A 24,237-nucleotide genomic window follows, 5' to 3' on the forward strand; every position below is an offset into this window, starting at 1 on the left:
ACACAGTCACCGGTTATGCTATAGCTGGTTCCCACCATTCCGATCCTCACTGAGCTGTGCATTCAAGCAAAAAAAGGAACAAACATAAACAACTCCATTCCCATCCATCTACTAGAAAGGAACTCACAGATGCTCCATTATATAACTCCCACTGGAACAGATGAGGCAGAAGATTTGTATAAAAAAAGGGGAAGACTCAGACAAAACAGAGGGTCATTGTAATTGTTTTCATTGATAATCTGTTAACCAATGTTAACACCACTGACATGCTACTTATGCTTTTCCCCCCCTCCGTTTAAAAAAATAAACGTTAGTTGGCCCTGAGAATCACTCTAATTTACTCCTCTTCAGAAATGGTGCAAATATCAGATAAGATTAAGTTCATTTAAAGAATGTGAGAAGAGAAAGGAAAAAAAGCATGACACATTTATTTAATTTGAATTTTAATTATGTATATAAATAGTAACAAGAGATTGAGGAGTTTTGAGACTTGCTACTTGCGGTGCAGATCCTTCAGTAGGATCTGCATGGGCAGACCTTTAAAGCTCTCCGGATGCTGTTGCAGGACTGAGGCCTAAAAGTTTCCAGCTGACAAATTCTAGGCAACGTCCATTCACAGAGAATCCATCCCAGAGTACCAGATAGTGCAAAGTCAGTCTTTCCTGAGGCAGAACACAGGTTAACTATACTTGGAATCAAAACAGATTCTTCAGTCATCTTCCTCTCTCTCTCTCTCTCTGTGTGTATATATAGAAAAATGTTGATCTTGTCTAAATCTTCTATGCACCTGTGTCCAAAGGAGGGAAGGAAATAAAATTAATACCGTAGGCTTATTTTTTGCCACTGCTGATTTGCAATTAAAAACCATACTTATTTTGGTTTGCAATTTAATCAACAATTGCTCAAGGCACATTCTAATAAATATAGATATCTTTGTAGTGCAGTGATTTACTTATTTGTATTACAGTAGAACTCATTGTGCTAGGTGCTGTACAAACCCACACAACAAGACCCTGCTGCAAGGAGCTCATACTGTAACTATCACATAAGCCACAGAGAACTTCACTCCTCTGGCTGGGGTATGTTGTGACTGGGGAACATAAGGAGTGGGGAGAGCACTCTCCAACAATACATCCCAACTTGAATTTGCGTAACCAATACGTTTTACCACTGAGCAACTTTTCATGCCTGTTAAATATACAGGACCTGATTCTAATCTGATTTACACTCGTGTAAACCCAGAGTAACTGCATTAAAGTTAACAAAATTAGATAGATGAAGAACCAACAGTAAACATTAATTTTGGGGATCCACCACTATACCCCCTCCCCAATTCCCCTTCTCCAGCCCCCTACTCCTCCCTCCCTGTCTCAGCCCAACCCCACTGCTCAGCTCCTACCAGCCCCCATGCTGTCCTCTCCCAGCTCTGCCCCCTCCTACAGCCCCCGCCACCTTTCCTCTCCCCATCTAGCCACGATTGCTACCAGGCTGCTGACTATCCACTTTTTGCCCCTGTCTGCTTCCTCCACACTGACATTTCCTGGTGCCTAGGGGAAGTGAAATTGTGGGATTTGGGGGTGCCTTTGGGGCACCAAGACTCTTCTCAAAACCCACCATTTGGGAAACATTGCTAAAGGGGGTCTCCAGAGCATCACTGCAAAGTCATTCTGTCCTAACAGCATAACCCAAAGACCTGTCCTATAGCAAGTTCAGATGAGTGAGGGCAGGATTTTGCCCAGGCCTGCGGACAGCAATTCCGGGCCCCAGGGCAGAACAGTCAATGAGCCCTCTAGAAAGGGATGTGCCCGCCTGACTGCCTTTGCCACCACCGGTACCACCCCGTGTGCGCCTAGGAGCCAGGACTGGATTAACTTTTTGTGGGCCCGGTGCCAAACATATTTGTGGGCCCCATGAGGGCAATGAAGCATGGCACGGGGAGGTCAGTACCCAGAGCGAGGGGCTGGCCAGGGGCAATGGGGCATGGCATGGATGGGGCTGCCCCGCTCTGTCCAGCCGAGTGCAAGAGCACTGTTTACTGACTGGTGGCCACCAGACTCCCACTGGCCCGCCCAGCACTGTGCTGCAAGTGTGCCCCTTCCCCTTGGGGGGGGGGCAGGGTGGGCCCATGCCGTGCCACACAGCCCCCCCACCCAACACCCCCCAACTTGCTATGCCCAGCCTCCCCCACCCACAGCCCCACCACAACTGCCCAGCGCCCTGCACACCACCATCCCTGTCCAGAACTCCCCCCTGCCCACAGCCCTACCGCAACTGCCCAGCACCCCAACACACACAGATTGCCCCAACCCTGCATGACCCAATGCCCTTCCCCACAGCCCCTCCACTACAACTACACAGCACTCCACACAGACCCCCCCACTGCCTAGTGCCCCAATACACACAGGCTGCCCACCTGCCCAGCAACCCCCAACAAACCCCATCTAGCACTCCAAAACACACAAACCTTCCTCACTGCCCAGCGCCCCCCACCCTCTCTCTCCCCCAGACCCACTCCTCCATGCCTTGACCCCCGGCCGCACTCACCAGCCCTGCTGAGTCAGCACAGAGCAGGAATCCCCTCTCCCAGCACAGTCCTAGGGGGCAGAACAGCTGAAGCTTGGGAACACAGAGCAGTCCCACCCCCTCAGGATCCCACCCAGTCCTCCTTGCCGGTGCCTGCAGCAGAGGGGAGGCATTTCCTTGCAGGGGCGGCATGGGGCAGCCACCGACTTCCCCAGCCCGCTGCTTCTGCAGCGCAGGCCCTGCTGCCCGCCCAGGCGATTAAAAGGGCCGGGGCTCCTGGCCACCACCATTGCTACCCCAGCAGCGGCAGCCGGGGTGGGGGGTGCCCTTTTAAATCATACAGGTCCCTGGGCAATTACCCCTTTGCCCCTCCCTGTCGGCAGGCCTGATTTTGCCCTATTTTAGTAGCCAGAATCAAATATTAGTATTGCAAGTGACTTAAAAGGAGAATGAAATAAAAAGAAAAAAGCACAATCTGACATATTTAAGCATATATCCTAAGCAGTGTAAGTAGAAAAAATGTATCTTGTTAAAAAATTACAGTACTGATCTCCAGCACTGGGATTACCGAAATCTAACAAAATGCCCTGACTCAAGAAAAGTCTATGGACTCTAATCTAAACAGCGATCACAAATCACCAGCCATTCCTCAGCACAGCTGACAACAGACACAGAATTGAGCTTTCACCATCTGGTTCCCTCAGGCCAAGGACTGAGTTTTTTAAGTGGCTCAATGTATAAAAAGTTCATTGTAGCTTCTCTACAGACAACTTGTGGAAAAGTAAGTGGTATTTCAAGGGCTACACTTCCCTCTTTTAACCATTCAAACATATTTAAAGAATTAAATGTTTAAAAGAGTTAAGTAAATAGATATGGTAAAATGGACACCAGAGACACTTCACAAATCAGGACTTTAGACACCAGCTTGCACTGGAGATGTTGTTCAAACTTATTTGCATAATGTGAGTCCAGTACTGGGACTGATAAATTTTGGGAACAGAGCTTTGAAAAATATAAATGTGTAAAGTGAACGTTAAGAGTATGATTCCCCCCTCCCTTTGCTTAGAGACAAATAATTTAGGTAAGTTCTCAAAAGGTGAAATAAAAACATCTTAAAATAGGTCTATTTGTACATAAAATATCTAGTGGTATTGGAAGGACAATTTAATGTTTCTGATTAACCTGACACTTGCAGACTCATCTTTATATACAGAAGACAATATTAACATTTTTGTAGCATTTAGATCCTTCCTAATTCACAGTGAAAAATACTTTAATTACACATCCTCTTCCTTTCTGTTTTCCCTCATGCCTCTAACTCAAGACAAACCTTTTCTCCTCTTTCTTGTGTTTATTTCTATTTTAGGTAGCTAGTTTGAAAAAGGTAAATACATTTTTATTGTTGTAGTTAAAGTTTGAAATAATGTCTATGAATCAGTCACTCAGTCTACTTTTGGAATGGTCAGGAGTTAGCTACAGTAATTACGAATACATTAATGGAAACATTAAAGTGCAACTCTGCTCTTAAAAGTGACTATGTAAAAATGAGGCATTGTTATTCAAGAGATGTGTGCATTCAGTCATAACTGCAGAACCTTTGTTAGTGCCAATGACTCATGAAATTCAATGACCTCAACCTGTTTTTCAAACCTAGATGGAGTTTACAGGGCTGGCAGTTGAGGTGGGGGAGGAACATTTTGCTTGTAAACTGAGCTTATTTGATACAGAAGTCTTTGAGAAACAAACACAAACCCACAATATCACTTTTATAGTCACTTTCTAGAGTAGAATCATTCTTCTGTATAACACAGATTAAAATGGTAGAGATGAGTGTACTGGGAGGGAAGCCCAGAGAACTGACAATGCATCTGTCAACCACATTGTCAATCTTGCAGACAAAACCAAACCAAACATTTCTATACTGTATTTGCAAACTTCAAAGCAGCACTTAAAAAAATTAGCTGGCTATATAACTATGATATGTATATTTTAAACAGGTCCACTATCTTATCAAATAAAATATAGGGGCAGCAGTTTAATGCAAACCTCATTCATGCCACAGATTAATCTATATTATTAACAATAAACAGTAGTAATACTCTTCAGTTACATAGCATTTTTTGTCCTGTGATCTTAACCTGTTTTAAAAAGGTTGATTATCACCCTCATTCCAGGAATGTGGAAACTGAAGGCTAGAGTGGTCATGTGAAGGCTCTGAAGGCTAGAGTGGTCATTGCCCACTAGTGAGTCAGTAGCAAAACCTGAATTAGAACTCACATCACTTCCACGTCTCCTGGTCTGAGCACTGGACAATACTGCCTTCATTTGCCTAGACTGTTTTGAGAAACAATTGTGACCAATCCTTATCCCTTACCTGTTTGATGGGAAGTGATGGCGCATTCTACTTCATGGTTCTTTCTTCACCTGAATTGACGTGTACCTCCACTGGCATGTCATTGTCGGCTTCAGGCTTAAAAAGAAAACACACTATTTAAAATGAAGCCCAACCCACGGTAAGCAATTCTGCCAGAACAGAAACCCTCTTCAAGAGCTAAAAAGAACAGTTACTTACCCTACACAGTAACTGTGGCTCTTCAAGATGATGTAATCAGTGTGGATCCCACTATAGGTGTGCACGCGCCCCACGTGAACAAGGCTGGGTTTTTTGAATGCTAGTGTCAGTCAGTGCATGCGTCTGCATCCCTTCAACCAAAGGCATAAAGGGCCAGGTGTCCACAACTTTCCTTCAGTTCCCTCACAAGTCAAAGCCTGTGTTGCTGAGGTCTCCAAAAAGCAGGGACAGAGGGCAGGCCATGGGATCCACACTGACTACTACACCTCAAAGAACCAGAGGTACTGCAGGGCACATAAATTCATTTTTATTGTTGTAGTTAAAGTTTGAAATAATGTCTATGAATCAGTCACTCAGCCTACTTTTGGAATTGTCAGGAGTTAGCTACAGTAATTACGAATACATTAATGGAAACATTAAAGTGCAGCTCTATTCTTAAAAGTGACTACGTGTAATTCAATCATATCTGCATAACCTTTGTTAATGCTCATCTCCCTCTCTGGGTATGTGTCAGTCTTGTTCTCCCTGTAGGTGGCTGGCAAGCAGTATTCTCTCCGGACATGTGAGTAAGGAGTATCAATCAAATGGCTGACTGAAGAACAACAGCTCTTTCGAACTTAGCATATGCTCTGGTTGCCATGTCAAGAGTATAATAAAAGCCAATGGGCTGCTCCACATGGCTGCCGGACAGATCTTGGAGATCAGCACTTTTCTGAAGCAGACCACGGATGTTGCTTATGTCCTAGTGAAGTGTGCCTTGAGGTTCAATGGGAGCAGCTCACCAGCCAACTAACAGCAGGTGGAAATACACTGTGCGATCCCCTTTGAGATTCTCTGGGATGAGATAGCTTGGCCTTTCAATGTGCTGTATATGGCCACCAAGAAGCACAGAGAAAATCTGAAAGGCTTGGTCCCAGGGGTGATGGGTGGAGCCCCCCTTTGGGGAGGCTAGCCCCCGGCTCCACCCCTTCCTCCCTCGACCCCCTCACCCCACAGCCAGAGCCACAAGCGCCCCCCCGATGGCTGGAGGCGCCCCGGGCCAGCCAGAGCCACAGCCGCGCCTCCCCTCTCCAGACCCCAAGCTGCCCTGGGAAAAAGTGTCTCACTCTCGCTAAGAAGCTTTAGATATGGCCCATGCAGGTTCCGGGGCGGCTGAGGCGGCGGTATTTGCTACTCCGCTTCCTGGAGTCCAGAGAGATTACTGATGAAACCAGGAAGCTGAATAGCACATACCACCTCCTCAGCCATCCCAGAACCTGCATGAGCATAATAAAGCAAAAACTTCCCCCCAAACCCCGCAACTGGGGGTCTGGTAGCTGCAGCAGTGCCAGGGGAGGCTCAGCCTCCCCTGGCCTATTATACCCACTGCCCATGCTTGGTCCTGTTGATGTCATAAAGTAAGACCCTGAAAATATCAAGAGTATAAAGCTTCTTTTCTCTGGGCGAAGAATGTGGCTTCAAGAAGAAGACTGGTAAGGTAATAGACCAGCTCAGGTGCAATTCCAAGACCACTTTAGGGATGAACTTAAAGTGTGGTTTCATTACCACTTTGTCCTTGTGGAAGGATGTATCTGGTGATCCAGCCATAAAAAGTTACAGTTCACTGACTCTCCACGGTGATATGATGATTACAAGAAAGAGGGTTTTGATGGTGAGTTGGTTTAATGAACACTCTGCTAATCGTTTGAATGGAGGCTCCATACACTGTAGGAGAACAACATTAAGCTCTCATATGGGAGTCGGGTCTCTAAATGGAGGGTAGATATGAAGAAGACCCTTGAGGCACACAAGACTGAATGAGCCCGTACTGGGGCATAAGACGCCGATACTACTGCAAGATGGATTTTAAGGGAGCTAGACAGTAGACCTGCCTGTATCAGGAGAAGTACATAGTCCAGAATCTTTATTGTCAGAGCCTCTACTGAATTCACATAGTTCTGGGCTGTCTATGGGAAATCTTTTCCATTTCGAGGAACAGTTTTCCTGGTGGAAGGTTCCTACCTTTGTAAAATAATTTCCCGATCCTGCTAATCCAGCCAACGTGTCCAGCGATTATGGGTCTGGTTGCAATATTTGACCCTGGTTCTGTGATAGCATGCCCAGACAGGTGGGAAGACATATGAGAAGCTGACTGGATATCTGACAGAATGAGCTGCCTCAGCCCGTAGGGAACTATCATGACGACTGTAGGATTATATATGATCTTGGATATTATCTTGAGGATTAGGGGGATCGGTGACAAGGCATTTAGGAGTCCTCAAGAACACCAGAGTAGAAAGGCATCTAGAAGGGAGCTGAAGCTCACACCTCCTTTTGGAGCATAAGTCCACGCTGATCGATAATAAGTGTGGGAATACATTTAAAATGGGAGTCCCCCACTGGTGAAATATCAGGTCCAGGATGGATTTTTGCAGTGGACACTCATGGCTGGCTACCACATTCTTATTCAGAAAAGTCTGTTGTGTTGTTGCTGCCCCCTGGTAGGTGCAGCGCTAACGGGTCACTCTATACTGATAGCACTATTCCCAAAACCCAATTGTCTTGGGGGGGGGGGGGGGAGGAAGATGATCAAGCCCCTACTTGTTTGCTTATATAGCACATCAACAACATGTAGCCCCTCAGGATCTGCACTGCCGAGTTCTGGAAGACAGGAAGAAAAGCTACAGCCCTCAGTTCCAAAATGTTCACATGGAGTTCAATATCATCCTGAGACCACATTTTGAAGTGGTTCAGGTGTGCACCCCAGCTTGTCTCTGATGCATCTGTGTCCAAGGTCATCGTCGGAGAGAGGACTGAGAAGGGCACTCCCTTTCTTGCATGGTGACTAGAGCCACTGAACATGAGCTCCCACAGGACTTGGGGCGAGATCATGACTTGTTTGTCCGCATGATGGCTGGATAGGGAGTAGACAACCCTCAGCCATCATTGTAGAGGCTGCAGGTGAAGTCTGATAAGCAGCAGCACATACTTGCATGTGGAACATAGCCAAGGAGCCCCAGTACACAATATCATTGATCACGTCCATGTGTCCTGCACTACTGACTGAAGGAACCAGAACCTGTACTCTAGCAGGAAAACTTTTCCCAAACTGGAGTCAAGTAGAGAGCCTATGACCTATATCATCTGCGCAAGTGCGAGAGACACTTCTCGTAGTCCACCAGGAGTCCCCAAGTAGAACAGGGAAGGGTATGGTCTAGGGCTGTTACAATTTCCTCCTGGAACATGCCCCAATCAGCCAAGTGACATGGATTCCCCGTTTCCTTAGATGTGTCACCATTATGGCCAGGCACTTGGTAAAATCTCTCGGTGCTGTAGAAAGTCCAAAGGGCAGAATCCTGTACTAATAAAGGTTGGACTCTACTGTGAACCTTGGGTACTTCCTGTGGGCCAGATGGATGGCAGTGTTTATCCTGCAAGTTCACAGCCACAAACCAGCCTTGAGCTTGGAGCAATGGAAAGATGGCGGCAAGCATGACTACTTGAACTGGAGATAGCATATATATTTGTTGAGCCTTCTCAGTCTAGGATAAGATAAAAACCCATTCTTCTTTAGAATAAAGAAATACCGGGAATAGAAGCCTCTTCCCCTGAGGAAATTCCTCTATGGCTCCTAAACAAAGCAACAAGGCCACTTCTGTTCAAAATAGGCTTTCGTGAGAAGGGTCCCCAAAGAGAACATGGAAGGGGGCAGTCAGCGGAACTGGATGGAGTAGTCATGGGCATTGATGTCCAGCACGTATCTGTCTGAGGTCCAGGCACGGTGGAATGGAGCAAGATGACTTCCGAATGTCATGCTCCATGGACTAGTTCTGATGCAGCTCTCAAATGTCTCATCTACTCTGCTGACAAATCTTGGCAGAGTGTGGGGCAAAGATTGAGGAAGGTGGTTGCCCCTTGTTCTACATCAGATGTTTCTTGGTATGGAACTCTATTTGTCGGTGGTAAGATGGAGTACGTTGTCTCTGCTGGTGAAATGGTTGAGGGCGGTACAACTTTCAGTAATGTGGGGAAGCATAGATCCTGAAGGAGTGTAAAGTCATTTTAGAATCTCTCAGCAAACATAGGGTGCTGTCACTCCTTTCAGTGAACATTTCCAAACCCTGGAAGGCCAAGTCCTTAATTATGGCTTGTGCCTTGCAAGGGATGCTCGAAACTAGGAGCCATGACACACTCTGCATAATCACTGTGGTGGCCACAGACCTGGCTGCAGTGTCCAAGGCATCTATTGCTGCCTGAAAGGCCATCTTGGCCACCAGTTGACCTTCCTTACATAAGAACGGCCATACTGGGTCAGACCAAAAGGTCCATCTAGCCCAGTATCCTGTCTTTCAACAGTGGCCGTTGCCCAGTGCCCCAGAGGGGAATGAACAGAACAGGTAATCATCAAGTGATCCATCCCATCACTCATTCCCAGCTTCTGGCAAACAGAGACTAGGGACACCATCCCTGTCCATTCTGGCTAATGGCCATTGATGGACATATCCTCCATAAATTTATCTAGTTCTTTTTTGAACCCTGTTATAGTCTTGGCTTTCACAACATTCTCTGGCAAGGAATTCCACAGGTTGACTATGCGTTGGGTGAAAAAAATGTCCTTTTATGATATCTTTCAGCTCCTCTCTCCCTTCATGAGGGAGCTTTGCCAGAGAGCTGTAGAGAAAGCAAGGTGACTGCAATCTGCACCAAACTCCTGAAAGGCCTTGAAATTGTACACTGAAGAGGCTACCACCTTGTCCATGGATGACGAGTAGAGGTCCTCAGAAAGTGAAAGCTTTAGATCTTGCTCCTCTCTGTATTCCAGTGACTGAGATCTCGCTAACAAAGCCTTGGGATGGGGGGGGCGGGGCTCCTCCTCTTCCGCAACAGCTGGGGGATTGGTGGGCCCCCTACAGCCCCAACAATGCCACAGTAGCATTCCATGTGTACAGATAGGGTGGCAGGTTGAAGGCCAGACCAGCGCCAATCCTGGCATTCTAGTGGTTGAGATCTGTAGAGACCCTCAGGGTCTCTTGGTGGCACCATTCAGACACCAGCAGAGATGGGTCCCTGCTGGACACCAGCAAAAAGGCATGTCCTGGGTATTGTGAGGAGTACAGTTGGCATTGATTGGTAAGGCACTATGAGTGCAGGTGGTGCTGAGAGTGGCTCTGGTGCATCCCGAGTCCATCCTGTCAGTGCCACAGTCAACATCCATGGGGAGTGTTTCTGATGCCAGGCCCAGTGAAGTCTGCTCCTTTCCATCCATCTTCAAGTCCTGCAGGACTTGGTTGAATTGCCACCCAACAGCCTCCTGTCTCTCTGTGAGAAGACATCAAGCTCATGTCTCCGTGTCTGAGAAAGGCTCTTTCAGCACCCTGCTTCCATTTCTGAGATGTTGACAGCTTTGGTGCCAGGAGCGGTACTGATGCCAATGCTGATGCTGCATCTGGTTTCTCTGCAGAGGTTTTTGGAATCACCTGCCTAACAGATGGAACACTAGAAGATGCAAGCTTGAGCATAAAAGAGGTCTTTGAGATTTAAAGTGGAATCAGATCCAATTGTCCTTATATTCTAGGTCTTGAACCCAGGCCTGAAGAGCTGCTAGGCAGAAGACATCTCCATGCAGCCACTCAGTGTGAGCCACAATCAGCTTGCGCTCCACTACCCATGACCCGCTGAGGACACAGACAAAAGGAAGCCCCACTTCAAGGGGTCTGACGGACAGCAGCCCCCTGGCTCCTGACTTTCTATAAACTCAAGGGATGTTCCAGAAAGTGTCCAGCCAACAGCACAGATCTCCTGTAGCTTTCCTGACCACTCTTGCTCCATGTTCTCGAACTCCTGGCTTGAACCTCACCTCGATTTGGACCTCACCTCCTGACTCAGACCCTGAAAGTTGACTTGGACTCTGATCCTTGGTATCGACCCTGGCTTGGAACTTGACTATGAACTCCTATGCTCCTCTCAGCCTCAAATTTGACCCTGCTCTGACCCCTATTCTCAACAGCCCTGGTCAGGATCCTGACACAGAAGAACCACAGATTGCTCCCGAAGATGGGAGCTTCAGCCTCACGTCTTTCAAATTGCAGGTTCTTGCAGAGAAGCAGAGGAAGACTGAGCCCTTGCCTGTGATGTGGGACTCTCCCAAGCAGAATAGGTATATGCTGTGACCATCTTTCAGAAGAATTAGTTCATCACAGGACAGTCTAGACTTGCTAGATGCCTGCAGGTTTTGAGTCCACCGATTCTAAGTCCCTGTACGGGGGACGGTCTGTATGGGATGAGGGCTGTACAGAGGGGTCTGCTTAGCGGCTTTTGGTTCAACAAGCACTAGAACAGATTAGAATGATCAAAATACAGGAAAAAGTAGTTCTGAAGAGTTTCAGAAAATTTTTAAGAAGTTTGGCCAAACCTAAAGTCTAGCGGTTGCACACCAACTAGAGTCCATCTCACCAGTATGGGTGATAAGAGGGAACTTAGGGAGTGTCACAGTCACCCCACTCTTTATACCCTCACATGGGAGCACACGGCAGGAACACTGCTATTCAAAAAAAGCCCCAGTCTCATGTGCACCTACACTGGGATCCACATTGACGCAAACCCAAAGAACAATCACTTCTTGCAAAATGAAATGGTCAATGAATCTAACGTTCACTTTCTCTCTCCTGCCTCACACGCAAAATTGTTCCCAAAATATTTCTAGATTTAAGTCATCCTGTGTTTGGTTTAACACTAAGTAATGGAAGAACAGTAGTTCAGTAAAAGATGCTTTAACTGATTCATTTTTGTCTGCACTAATTACAGAAGTAGAAAATTTCCCACAGATGTAGATACCATTTTGCATTCTTAGAATTCCGTGTTGACTTATACAATAGACCCCTTTTACACTATACCCTTTGGAAGTGTGTTCTCACGCTACCTCTGCGGTGAACAGAAATTAAAGACTGAAGAAAGGCTTATTAGAGCATCTTTTCAGCCTCCCTGCCAATGCAAGAATGTTCCCTACAGCGTATATTCAAATCTAGTTTTAAATGGGTTTCACTAAGAATATTTCCATAACTTCCACAACTTCCACTGAGAGACTATTCCACAGTCAGACCTTACTACCTGAACAAGTGTTCTGACATTAAGCTTTTGCTTTATTTATTCCATTACTCCTAGTTAAACCCTTTTGAACTTCTCTGTGGTATGAAGCTCTGCTATATCTGCTTCCAAGTGGATTTAGCCTGTTTACATCTGGTTTTAACAACCCCATCTTATGCAATTCCAAAACACTTCCAAATATAAGTGTGCTACTGTAGCATGGGGTTGAAATTTAATTTAATTTTCTCTCTATAGCAATAAAGAATATTTCACTAACCTCACCTAAATACAATTGTGAGCAACAAATTATTTGGAGCGAAGGTTTGACACAAATTAAAATTTCACAATACAGTTAAACTGTAACGGGAGTTCACAAATAAATTCTAGGAATGAGGAACCACATTTTCTTTTACTTTTTACATCACCAAGCATGCCGTCAACATTTAATAAACAATTATGTTTGTATAATCACTTCAATAGTCCTTTTGGGATGCATTAACTTTTACAGAGACACAAAAATCCCTGCCTTAAAAAGATTACAATCCGATAAGTCCTCATTCATCCACGTGGCTGGATCCTTATGCAGAACCTCATTTAAGCCACGATAGATATGTCAATATGATCAGTACGGATGTGATTGCAGGAGTGGATCCCAATCCTGCAAGGTTTCCCTCACGCATGGTCCTCTTGATTTGGATCAGACACTAACTTATTTCAAACAACTAGGGCTTTTCTTTTTTCTTCTCCCCCGTCCCCTAAACTGCTTTGCAGAATTTCTTCCTACCATGTCTCTCAAAATGTTTGGAGTTTCATACAAATACACTTATAAAATTTAAGTATTGAAGCTTAGTCCAATGGTCTCAGGTTTTTATTTTCTTTATTTAAAGACGTGCATTTGGGGATTTTTTTATTTTATATTTTAAAGACCTCTCCTTCCCTAAAAAAAAAAAAAGCCTCCTGTTCTGACAGCAGTCACATTCTTTACATATTTAAATGAAATCTGATGACCCCACTCACCTGAAAACACATTCATAAAGAACATAAAAATAAACCTTGTAAATTACTACACTCTAAAATGTGAAATGTTTCCTCAGGGGTGGATGAATAATTTCAGTTTCCAAATGTGACTGATGTCAGGACAGATCTCAACCACTGCTCACTCCTCAGTAAATGAACTAAAAATAAATTACTTATTGAGGGCTCTGACACTGGGTTCCCCGCCTCATTTGTTTTGTTTTTTTAAATGCCAAAACAAACAGAATTTAGGCCAATTTCTTTTTCCACAAAAGAGAAAACGAAACTCTTGGAAAAATCTGTTGACGTCATACCAACCAAAGGGTTTTAGCAGATAGCTGATCTCTTACTAGACGGAAATGCCATAACACTACATTAGCTCTCCCAAAGTGGATCTGTATATGAGCAACAACTGTGCACAAGATACACTTTTCGAGTACCAGAGGAGACAAAAAAAAGTGTTCTGTGAAAGCACAGGCTGATTAATCAATGGAGTCCTTAACATGTGCTCATTCACTCCCCTCTTTACATCAGACATATTCATGGAGTTTTTTTTTTTTTTTAATACTGTATATGACAGTATTATCTACTTAGATTTACGTTATCTTCAGGATTAAATCAAAGTAACAAATATTACCATATGCTGTGAGCCTCAAAAAGCTAGCAAAGGTCAGGACAGGTTAGAACTTGGATGGCAGAGTTCCTGCAACCAACCAGACACTGCAGAAAATGGTGGTGTTGACCCAATATGTAGAATTCTGCCTTGCATCAATGGCCCCAGTCTGCTATTTAGGGGCATTGTGCTGATGGAAGTGTCATCTTTTGACTCTTTGACTTATATGAAATTTAGGCTCAAATTTCCAAGCTGCTTTTGAAAATGGGATTTAGGAACCTCGGCACTTAGCCACTTTTTGCAAGAGTAGGAGCGTTACTCCCAGTGCCAGTACAGATCATTCCATTCTGGCTACCTAAATTCCCCCTACAGTTTCAGTCAGATACTATACTTTTCACTTTCTACCCTAAACTGTGGGTAGTGTTGTTATGCATTGTTAAACATCTGCCATGTTTTGACCTTAAAGGGGCTGACGCTGTGTTCCCTACAGTGTGTACAAAAGTAAAAGAATTAAAGTGCTTTGCGATCCTTTGGGATGAAAAGCACCATTTGAATGTCAAGAGAACACTGAACAGAAAATGACTGCACAGAATATATTTGCTTTAAACCTTCAATATTTGAGTTAGCAATTAAAAGTAGGTCTCAGGACATTTTATACCCCAGATGCTAATGCCTAAGGAAGACAGACATTAACCATCACTCAATCAATTAAAAACAATTTTTAAAAATCAATTACACAGAAGAAATAGATATAAATTATTAGAATCACTTTTGTGCATATTTTCCTTCTATACAGAAAGCGAGAGAAGCACCACAGCCAGCTATCAGAATAATACTACACATCCAAGAGTGGGCTGCCTTTTCTAAAAATTTGTTCATAGCATTACAGTTCAGACAGAAGCAAAAGTCACAGGAACCCATGACTTTCCTGCTATCCTCCCTAGAAGCCTGTTACCGACGGCCAATTCCCGTTGCAATCCAGCATCTATACTGAGAAAACCTCATCTGCTCATGGGGGTTATATCAGACTTGATTCTTGCACCTATAGGTTCACCATTTGTTTCCTTCCTACATTTATAACTTGGAGGTCTGGCTGGACTCACAACTCTGTTTAGCAGAGTAGATACCATAATCCATGCCTTTAACACTTCAACTATTGTAATATGAAGTATTTGGAGCGAAGCGTTACGAATACTCAAGTTGAAACAGCTGCAACTACCGGCCTACTTAATATATAGAGCATCTAATCAAGAGCATGGCATCTGTGCTTTGGGATCTGTACTGGTTACCAACTGGCTTCCAAATAGAACTGATGGTGTTTATTCTAACCTATTAAATTCTATATAATACTTGGATGTGCCTACTTGAGAGACTGCCTCTCCCCCTGTGCAACACTGCTGCAGCTATAGACTGTAGCAGCCCTCGAGTTAGAATACCTTCACTAACAAGAGGGTAAAGCTGGCAGACTGATGTCCATGACTTTACTCATTTAAGGCTCAAAATAGTCCAATTTTACTAACATTTAGGGCATGCTGCATGCAAGGTGTTGCTAGAATACAGGTGGCACAGGGTGGAGTTTGAGGTATTGTGGGATATGGGGCGGTATCTTATTGAGACTCTCAGTTGTTGTAAAGGGATGGAGCTGATTGAATAATATTGACAAATGATGTCATTTTCAGTGATGACAGAGTGCTAAGGTGCATATATTGTAATGTATTTTCCTAAATCAAAAGAAAAATAAAAAAGTTCAAATCCATCTTCTTACATTACTTTACTTGATGTTAATACAAGGCTCAATCTGTTTTTAAGCATTCTAAAATCCATATGCTTATTCAGATTGTCTTGCAAATTGTTCAGCCTCTGCTCCAAAAGGAGTTCCTGAAATACAGCTACCTTAAAAAGAAGTAATATCAAATTTTGTGGGGTTTTTTATAACTTTTTTTTTTTTTGCATACACCTGTGGTTCAGACTATGGATCTGATCATCCCCAAACTAATATCCCCAACTGGGGTTTGATCTCAGCTAGTGACAGGCTTTCCTTGCTGCTTTGGGGAAACAATATTTTAAAAAGACTTTTGAAGCACAAGTTGGATTTACAATGTGACTTGAGCCAAGTTGATGAACAGGAGGAAGGAATTTACATACATGTAGCAGGACAGGGGCTCTGTTGCCAGTCAGACTATGTCTGCACTATAAACTTAAGTGGACCTATGTTACGTTGACTTACAGCCACCACAGTAATTGCTGCAGTGGTTCATAACAACACTGCTCTCCTTCTGTCAGTGGTGCACGTCCTCACCAGGAGCACTTCCCACCGACTAAAGAGGGGCAGTGTGGGGGGCTGAGAGCCAGAACACTCAGCTCCTCATGTAGCTCCCTGCTGGTAGCCCAGTGCCCCACCAGCAGCCTCTCCCTGCTCAGCCTCTCAGCTCCCCTCCTGGAATGAGGCTGGACACCAAGCGCAGAGCTCCATGATGGGCACAGCCAGGTTCCCAGTGGGGAGCTGGAAGCTGACACACCAGGGGGATAGCTGGGTTCCCGGAAGAGAGAGCCGTGTCCAGAGTCTGGTCAGCTGCCAGGCTCCTGGCAGGGAGCAGAGAGCCCAGGGGCGCAGACTAGCTCTCTGCGGGGAGTGAGGAGCCTGGGCGGCAGCCTGGCTTGGAGCAGAGACTGGGCAGCAGGTCGGTTGGGGAGTCAGGAGCCAGCTTTCTTGTCAATTTCACAGCTCCAGCAGAGCCGTGAAATTGACAAGAATGACAGCCAATAGATGCAAGTAACAGTGTCTACAGGGACCCTGCATGGCCCAAACTACACCTACATAAAATCTATGCCTCTCGTGGAGGTGGAGTTATGTTGGTGTATTACGGCACTTACATTTACGGGAGCAAGGCTGTTGTGCGCACACTGACATAATTAGGTGTCCGTAAGCTGCTTTAAGGTAACCTAATGCTGTACGGTAAACCAGGCCTGAGTGACTCAAGTAGACATGCTGTGAGCATTGAACCCAAGTAGCACCCAGATACTGCAAGTTTGAGTACTGCTGTCAGTAACTTTCTGAGAATATATGTTGTGCACATTAGTCACTTTCCACCTGCATTCTGCTAATTTTACCCTGAGAAAAAAGCATCTGGGTTAAGAACAAATATTTCAAAGTGTTCTAAAATCCATGTGTACTCCTGCCAGATTTTGAAGGGAAGGTATATTTTGGTGGGTACAAAGAGAAAGCTTTAGCTTCCTTTTGAATAGTTATTAACAGGCTCTTGCTATTTTCCCCAGACCAGCTTCCCTAGTTTCTTCACAAAGTGTATATGTCTGCAGGGAGGCATTTTCCAGTTGGAAAGTATTTCTTTATATGTGTAGTACATACTTGGGCTGCTGCTCCTTCTGCTTCCAGCCCCCCCAGGCAAACACTCACTAAACGCCATGCCCGCTGACTGTTTAAAAAGTAATACAGACCCGTATCTGGGGTGAGTTTCTGCCTCCAGAGAGCCCAACCCTTTAGGGGTCTGGTGACAAAGTCCAAAGAAATAAGATAACCAGACTTGTAATAAAGTTAAAACTACTCCTCCCAGGCATTTATGCTGGGGTTCCAGGCTGTCCCCAGTCATCTGAAGGTGCCACCCAAATTAACACAGGAGAGATTGACAACAGCTCCAGCTCTCTTGCCCTCAGAGAAGGAGCCTGTTTATTAACCAATCCCCATTCCCAGTATACCCCATACACATTGCAGCAGCCCTTCCTAGGACTCCTCCATGGACTCCCTCCAGATGGCTGAGAGAGAAGGGAGCTTTGCTGCACCTACACTTCAAGACTCTGGTCCCAGACAGACAGACAGCCTTGGACCTCCTTAAGCCACAAACTGCCACTGGGACTACCTCCTCTCTATTAATGGCTGCTTCATTTCCTGGGTCTCTTTGCAATAAAACTCCTGGAATAGATCATGGCCCCAGAGAACTCCTTCCTCAGTCTTAAAGGGTCAGTGCATCACATCATACCCACCCTAGTTTAGTTTGTCATGTTGCTATATCTTCTGTCTCACAATAATTTTCACAATACTTTGTTAGTCTTGCAAGACTAGCTGTTTAACTGGGGTTAATCTGCAAAATATGAGATGGACGGCAATCCTATAATACAGCTGTTGGTGTTAATTCAGGTGTGTGTGTGTGAGATTTAAGTTCCATAGACAGATATTTAGAAGAGGCAGAGCAGCTCAGGAGCTAGGAATGTAAGACTCAAGTCTACAGATGGAATTGTCCATGAATCTTTTCAAAGGCACAGTAGCTTTACGTTATGCATCTGAACCTGTATTTCTTTAAATGGCCAGTAAAATCAAAACGGTGATCTGACACCACAGACTCTCTCCCCTGCACATAATTCTAAGTAAACTTCTCCCTGGAAATAACTGATTTGGCTTTTTACAGACAGCGTGCTTCACTAAACTGTCTGCATACACTTCTCAGCTGTCACAATTTGTTTAATCTGTTCTATGGGCCATACAAGATAGACACAAAGCTGTTACAGTTCACTAGTCTGTATGAAGGGTAATTGAAATTTCTATTAACTAGAAGAACCCAAGCAAAGCATTAAGATGCTTAACAGGAAGCCCTCTACATAAACTTGAGGCAGGATGTAAAATACAAATTAAACATTCTCTCATAAAGTAACCACTCACTAAAAGGTCCACATTTCTTACAAATCAATGCAAATGATCAGATACACATAGCTTTCATTTTTAGCACAATCCAGTTTCTGTTGCAATTTATGTTTGACTCAATCACAGAAAAGGCATGGCCACAATTTTGGTGCAAAAAGATAAGTCAGTCATTCTTCTGTGGCTCTGCTGAGCTGTGGCTCTCTGTTCCCTTGTGCTAATGCTGCATGCTGACTTGTTGGTTTCACTTCCTTCTTCACATTTCTCCACATTTTTCTCTGATTTAGGGTCAGGAGTTTCTTGAAATCCTTCAATTTATATTACAAAATTAAACTCTGTGGGCACATCTGAATGCTGCAAACAGGAGGAGCCTTTTTAAAAAAAACTCTTTATGTACTTATGTCCTTCAGAAGGGGTTTTCCCACAAATCCTTACCAGCTTAACTTTCTGCTGTGATTATAAGCCTCAAAGATACAGCTTCAACACTGTTGTGCTGTTAGGAGTCTTAACAGTGCTTCAAAACCAAGGAAAATTATGCCGCGTGTAAGGCTAGATCTACTTTACAAGCCCTACAGTGGCACAGCTGCAGTTACACTGCTGCAGCTCTGCAGTACAGACAGTTGCTACAGTGACAAAAGGAATGTTTCTGTCACTGTATTGTAAATCCAACCTCTTGAGAGGTGGTAGCTAGGTCGACAGACAAATTCTTCCGTTGACTTAGTGGTGTTTATACTGGGGCTTAGATCAGCTTAACAACATCTCTCAGCGGCGTGAAAAATTCCTGAATGACATAGGTAGGCCGCCTTAAGATTTAGGTATAGATGAGGCCTAAGTCTGAATCAGAGACCTTACTTCAGTGTGACTTTGCAATTGCTCACTGTAAGTTATACGGTCATTCTAAAAACGTGAATCTGCCCCTGCCCCATCCTCATCCATCCCTTGGTGTCCCCCCACCCCTTTTTCTAAATATCTGTCTATGGTATTTATATGCCCCCCTACTCCCCACACACACACATACACACTACTGATTCATCTAAGCACCTCACATTTTTCTTTCAGCGTAGTTCTCTTCAACACCCCATGACGTAGTAAAGTAGTATTTATCTGCATTGAGCGCTGAGGCACAAGACAGACTGATTTGTCAAAAGTCACCCAGGAAGTCTGTAGGGGAGCAGGAAACTGAACCTATGTCTCCAAGTCCCAGGCTAACCACTACACCAGTGAGTCCCAAACTTCTTCATGCCGAGACCCCCTTTGCGCTCATATCTGTTAATGCAACTCCCCTGGTACTTAGTATTCATGCTGGCTTTGCGCAAACAAACACTCCATCTTAAACAGTCTACTTTGAAAACTAATGGGTGGGTAGCCAGGCCCAGATTAACCACTGTGAGCTTGGTGCACTTGCACAGGGACACCAACTACCAGACTAAACAAAAAGGAGAGACAATTGAAGGCCCGCGGGCCACATTCAACCTGCCAGATCATTTTATTTGGACCTCCACCCCGCATGCTGGAAGGGCAGGGAATCCCCAACCTTTCCCAATCTCACTGTGATGGTCCTGCATCCACCACATGGAGCTTGGGACCTTCTGCTGGCCATAAAAGGCATGATGCTGCCGCAAGAGCACTCTATTGCTTGGGGAGCAGACGGTGCTGCCCAGCTGTCTGCTTAAGCTTTCTTGCATTTTCTCCCCCCTTATCTCACAGCCCCCTGGTGATCTCTGCGTCATGTCCCACAGTTTGGGAACCCCTGCACCAGACCATCCTTCCTCTCTTCAAGTACATCAGTTTCATAAGTCATGCAATGTATTACTAAGATAATTACTGGTGTGCAGTAGCTAACCCCCAGACATGGGAGGAAGTGTTCTCCATCATTACAACTGATCCTAACACAAAGCCAATCAGAACAGAGTTCTAAGTTTGCCAAGCCACCTCTTTGTTCAAAATATTACTATTTTCCCTTAAATCATAAAGCCTCTCGCACCTCTTCTTATAGACGACCATACATACTGCAACTGCACATCATCTGGCCAGAGGCCAGAACAAATCTTTTGAGAGATGCTAGTACCAAACTACCAACTGGGTGGCTGGAAACATGCAAGGAACAAAGGCCAACTAAGCAGTGCGGAGATTGAAGTAATTTAGGGGTTTTGGAACCTTAATACCTTGAAGTCCAACCACCTTATACTTGGACTGATGGAGCAGAGAAGTTAGCCTGCTGAGAGGGGAGTGAGAATTGGAGAAAGAAGGGACATGCATGAGTTATGAGTGGATGGGAATGTGAAATGAACCATAGCAGGGCTGGAACATAGGCTTCACTCCTCTCTGGTGGAAGGAAATCTGACACTGCTATTGGTGTTTGATTCAGGACAGAAGGGGGAAAAGAAAAAGAAAAATGTGATTTAATTCAAAGGAACACAAAATAGTAAACATGTAGACATTTAATAATCTTTATTAATGCTGGTAATGTATTGTGAATGACATTAAGATCCCAAAATGCTTGCCATACTCTACACAAAATACATTTATCCAAACAGCCTGCTTCATCATCAAAATGCAGCCACATCTGTGGCAGGAAGCCATGATCTTTGAACAACATAAAACAGGGCAGAAGGGACGTATGCTGTATTGAACTGAAAGTACAAATGAATGTTAGGTAGGTTACAATGAATAATCACTCAGTTGGATTTTAGCCAGGACCCTGGGTCAACATGTTGGCTCTTACAAAAAGTGCCAAAATATTTTAATAAATTGGTATTTGAAAAATTATACCTTCAGTAATACCGTGTTGACAGCACTGTGACAGGGCACAGATTCAGAAGATGACTACCTCTGAAAGAATCAAACTTGTGAGAATTTATCATCAGAATTTAGGTAACTTGTCCAAAGATATTAAATAAAATAGTATATTTCTCTCTCTAAACACATATAAGCTAATTACCTCTACAAAGTACTATTTGTTTTAAGGCCTGGATGATAGGAGTGTCCAGAGTCTAGTAAAACAGTGCAAGAGGAGGTCATTATGCTGCTGCATTGCCTACCAGGGTGACAACAAAGCTACCTCAATTTTCATAAATATTTACCCCCTCCCCCCAAAAAAAGCAAAATTGAGAAAAGCAGTTTGATAAGGGGTTCTATTTTACTTTTCCAATGAGTTACTACTAATGAAATTTAACAATTTTAATGTTACTTTGAAGTAGACAAAATCCTTTGAAGCAATTGGTAAATTTTTTCTTAAGGTTCAGATCTTAAAACCTGTTTATTAAAAAATAAAAGTTTGCATCTGCAGACATGGCAGGATCAGAATCATTCATTCACAACACTCCCCTCTTCTTTCTTAGTACCCTTAGCTGATTATATCTTAGTGGTGGAGAAAAAAAATTCCCAACAAAATTTCTGGGAAGCCTAGATTGAAACTAGTTTAAGATATTCCCAGTACTTAGAGAGAAAGTATCTTTTTTTGTCTTCAGAGCCATCAACTTTTTTTTTTGGTTTATAAACAGAGCAATTCAAGTCTCAATCTATCATCCTCTACCCCAACCATCAATGTTGTGCCTTTAAATTATCCTCTATTTTGGAAATTAAATCCCTTTGACTTCTTACCTTGTCACTTGCTTTTTTCCCAGATTTCTTCTTTTTAGGACTATCCTTCCAGAGAGATTCTACAGCTACATATCCTTGCAGACTCCAGTCATACAACCTTGAACCAATGACCTTTAAAACAAGAGGTTAGAAGAGCAAATCAGTTTAAGAACCATCTGAGACGGGTTTATTCTTATTACAATATAAATGGTTCCATAATCCACCAAGCCCCTTAACTGGGACTGTTTTACAAAACATTCATGCTGCTCAAGTATGGAATGTACAGCTTCACTAAAAACACACCATAAAAAGGACGACAACAAAAAATCCCCATAAAAATGGTTTACTGTGATACAGTGGTTGGAACAAAGTATAAAGAGAGGTGAATTTTAAAATAACCTTAAGCAATTCTGAAATGTAAGCAATTTGCAGGTTTTGAAACTCTAGTACACTGTATTATATGCATTTCAGATTTTGCTATTTTTAAAATAGATTTTAGTCTTTGTAATACCATTTTAGAAAGATTAGTAATATTTTCCCTATTGATTTTGCCATCATTTGATCATTTTATATTTCACAGCTTTGCTCCAATAACAGGAATCAACATAAGTAGCTCCCTTCTGATTACTTTTGTCTGTCCATCATTATCACAAATGGCAGCAAGATTACGTACAGTTCTCTGAAAAGTGTCTGTTAGTAAGCTCCTAAAGTACAAAGGAACCAGTCACGCTCACAGTTTTGGCTATGTCCCACCAAAATGGAGTTGCCCTGAGGCCCTTCCCCACTCAGCCTCCTCCACCTGAGGCCCTGCCTATGTCCTGTCCCCCCAGAGAATGCCCCCTCCCACGCCTCTCTCCGCCCTCACCCCCAAAGGCCTCTTTGCCCGCACCTCTCTGCCTCTCAGGGCGCGAGCAGCGGGGGCCGTATGGAAAGCGACAGAGAAACAAGAGTGGCAGGGGGCCACCTGGGAAGAGTGGGATGTGGGAGCGGGGCCTTGAGGGAGAGCATGGGACGGGCCATGGCCTGGGCACGCTTTCGGCGGTGGTGCTCCAAAAGGCCAGTGGCACTTCTTCAGAAGGAGGTGCGGTACCTCCTGTTTGGGGAGGGTTTAGCCTCCCCGGCCTATTACACCCGCTGCCCCTGTCTTCAGCCTAAGGTTGAAAATGAAAAACGACCTCATATTGGCCTTCTTTCAGATGGCAAAGAACAAAAAAAAATGGACATTCTGCTTGCTTAGACACTTACTAAATACAATTTTTAGACTGGAAGCTCTTCAGGGTATAGACTGTATCTTATGGTGTTCGTACAGCAGCTAGCACAATGGAGTCCCAGCAGTTAGCACAATCAAGCTCTGAATCAGACTCAGGCTCTAGAGCAGTGTTTCTCAACCAGGGGCATGCGTAACCTTGAAGGTACGCTGAGATCTTCCGGGGGAACATCAACTCATCTAGATATTTGCCAAGTTTTATAACAGGATACATAAAAAGCACTAGTGAAGTCAGTACAAACTAAATTTTCATACAGACAGCTTGTTTATACTGCTCCATATACTATACACTGAAATGTAAGTACAATATTTATATTCCAGTTGATTTTATTATATGGTAAAAAGAGAAAGTAAGCAATTTTTCAGTAATAGTGTGCTATGACATTTTTATGTCTGATTTTGTAAGCAAATAGTTTTTAAATAAGGTGAAACTTGGGGTATGCAAGACAAATCAGACTCCTGAAAGGGGTACAGCAGTCTGGAAAGGTTGAGAGCCACTGCTCTTAGACTATATTGTACATTTTATGCACACAAACCACACCCTACTTTTGGAGGATTGTGGATAACAAAATTGTGTGCGTGTTCCATCCAAACTGCAATGAGGAGCAACTTCTTCTCTGTGGAGTACATAAGACAGACCAGTTCTCCTTTTCTGACTGCTGTCAGATCTGCCACTCAAATCAAAATAATGAGGATTTTTAGATGCAGGGTCAGATCAACAGCTTGTCTGCCTATCTACAAGTTTCTAATGAACTCACCGCGTATTCTTGAAAGAGAAAATAATGCACAACACACAGGAATCTTCCTCCTGCCTTAAAATCAAGTTGAATTTTCAAATGGTAAGAAGCAGCTGTAGCATTCCATACTCTCCGTCACCCTTAGCATGGATCCTTCTCAGACCTTCATTACAATGCACCATTAAGCTTTACTGTTTATGCTAAGAGAAACAAGGC

At 44.0% G+C, this 24,237-nt stretch overlaps 1 protein-coding gene across 3 annotated transcripts in view; it reads right to left on the bottom strand.

Annotated features, from left to right (window-relative positions):
• Positions 1-426: 426 nt before the first annotated feature.
• APOO (apolipoprotein O) overlaps positions 427-24,237 on the bottom strand; it is a 71,850-nt gene continuing 48,039 nt past the window's right edge. For all 3 annotated transcript variants that reach the window (XM_073357623.2, XM_073357604.2, XM_073357613.2), the window contains 3 exons: positions 22,039-22,149; positions 4,898-4,993; positions 427-787 (listed from right to left, as the gene is read on the bottom strand). In XM_073357623.2, coding sequence (XP_073213724.1) covers positions 4,925-4,993; positions 22,039-22,149 — 180 coding nt within the window. In that variant the 3' untranslated portion in view covers positions 427-787; positions 4,898-4,924. The remainder of the gene's footprint in view (positions 788-4,897; positions 4,994-22,038; positions 22,150-24,237) is intronic.

This window comes from Lepidochelys kempii, chromosome 1 (assembly GCF_965140285.1).
Source record: "Lepidochelys kempii isolate rLepKem1 chromosome 1, rLepKem1.hap1, whole genome shotgun sequence".
NCBI classification, from domain to species: domain Eukaryota; kingdom Metazoa; phylum Chordata; order Testudines; family Cheloniidae; genus Lepidochelys; species Lepidochelys kempii.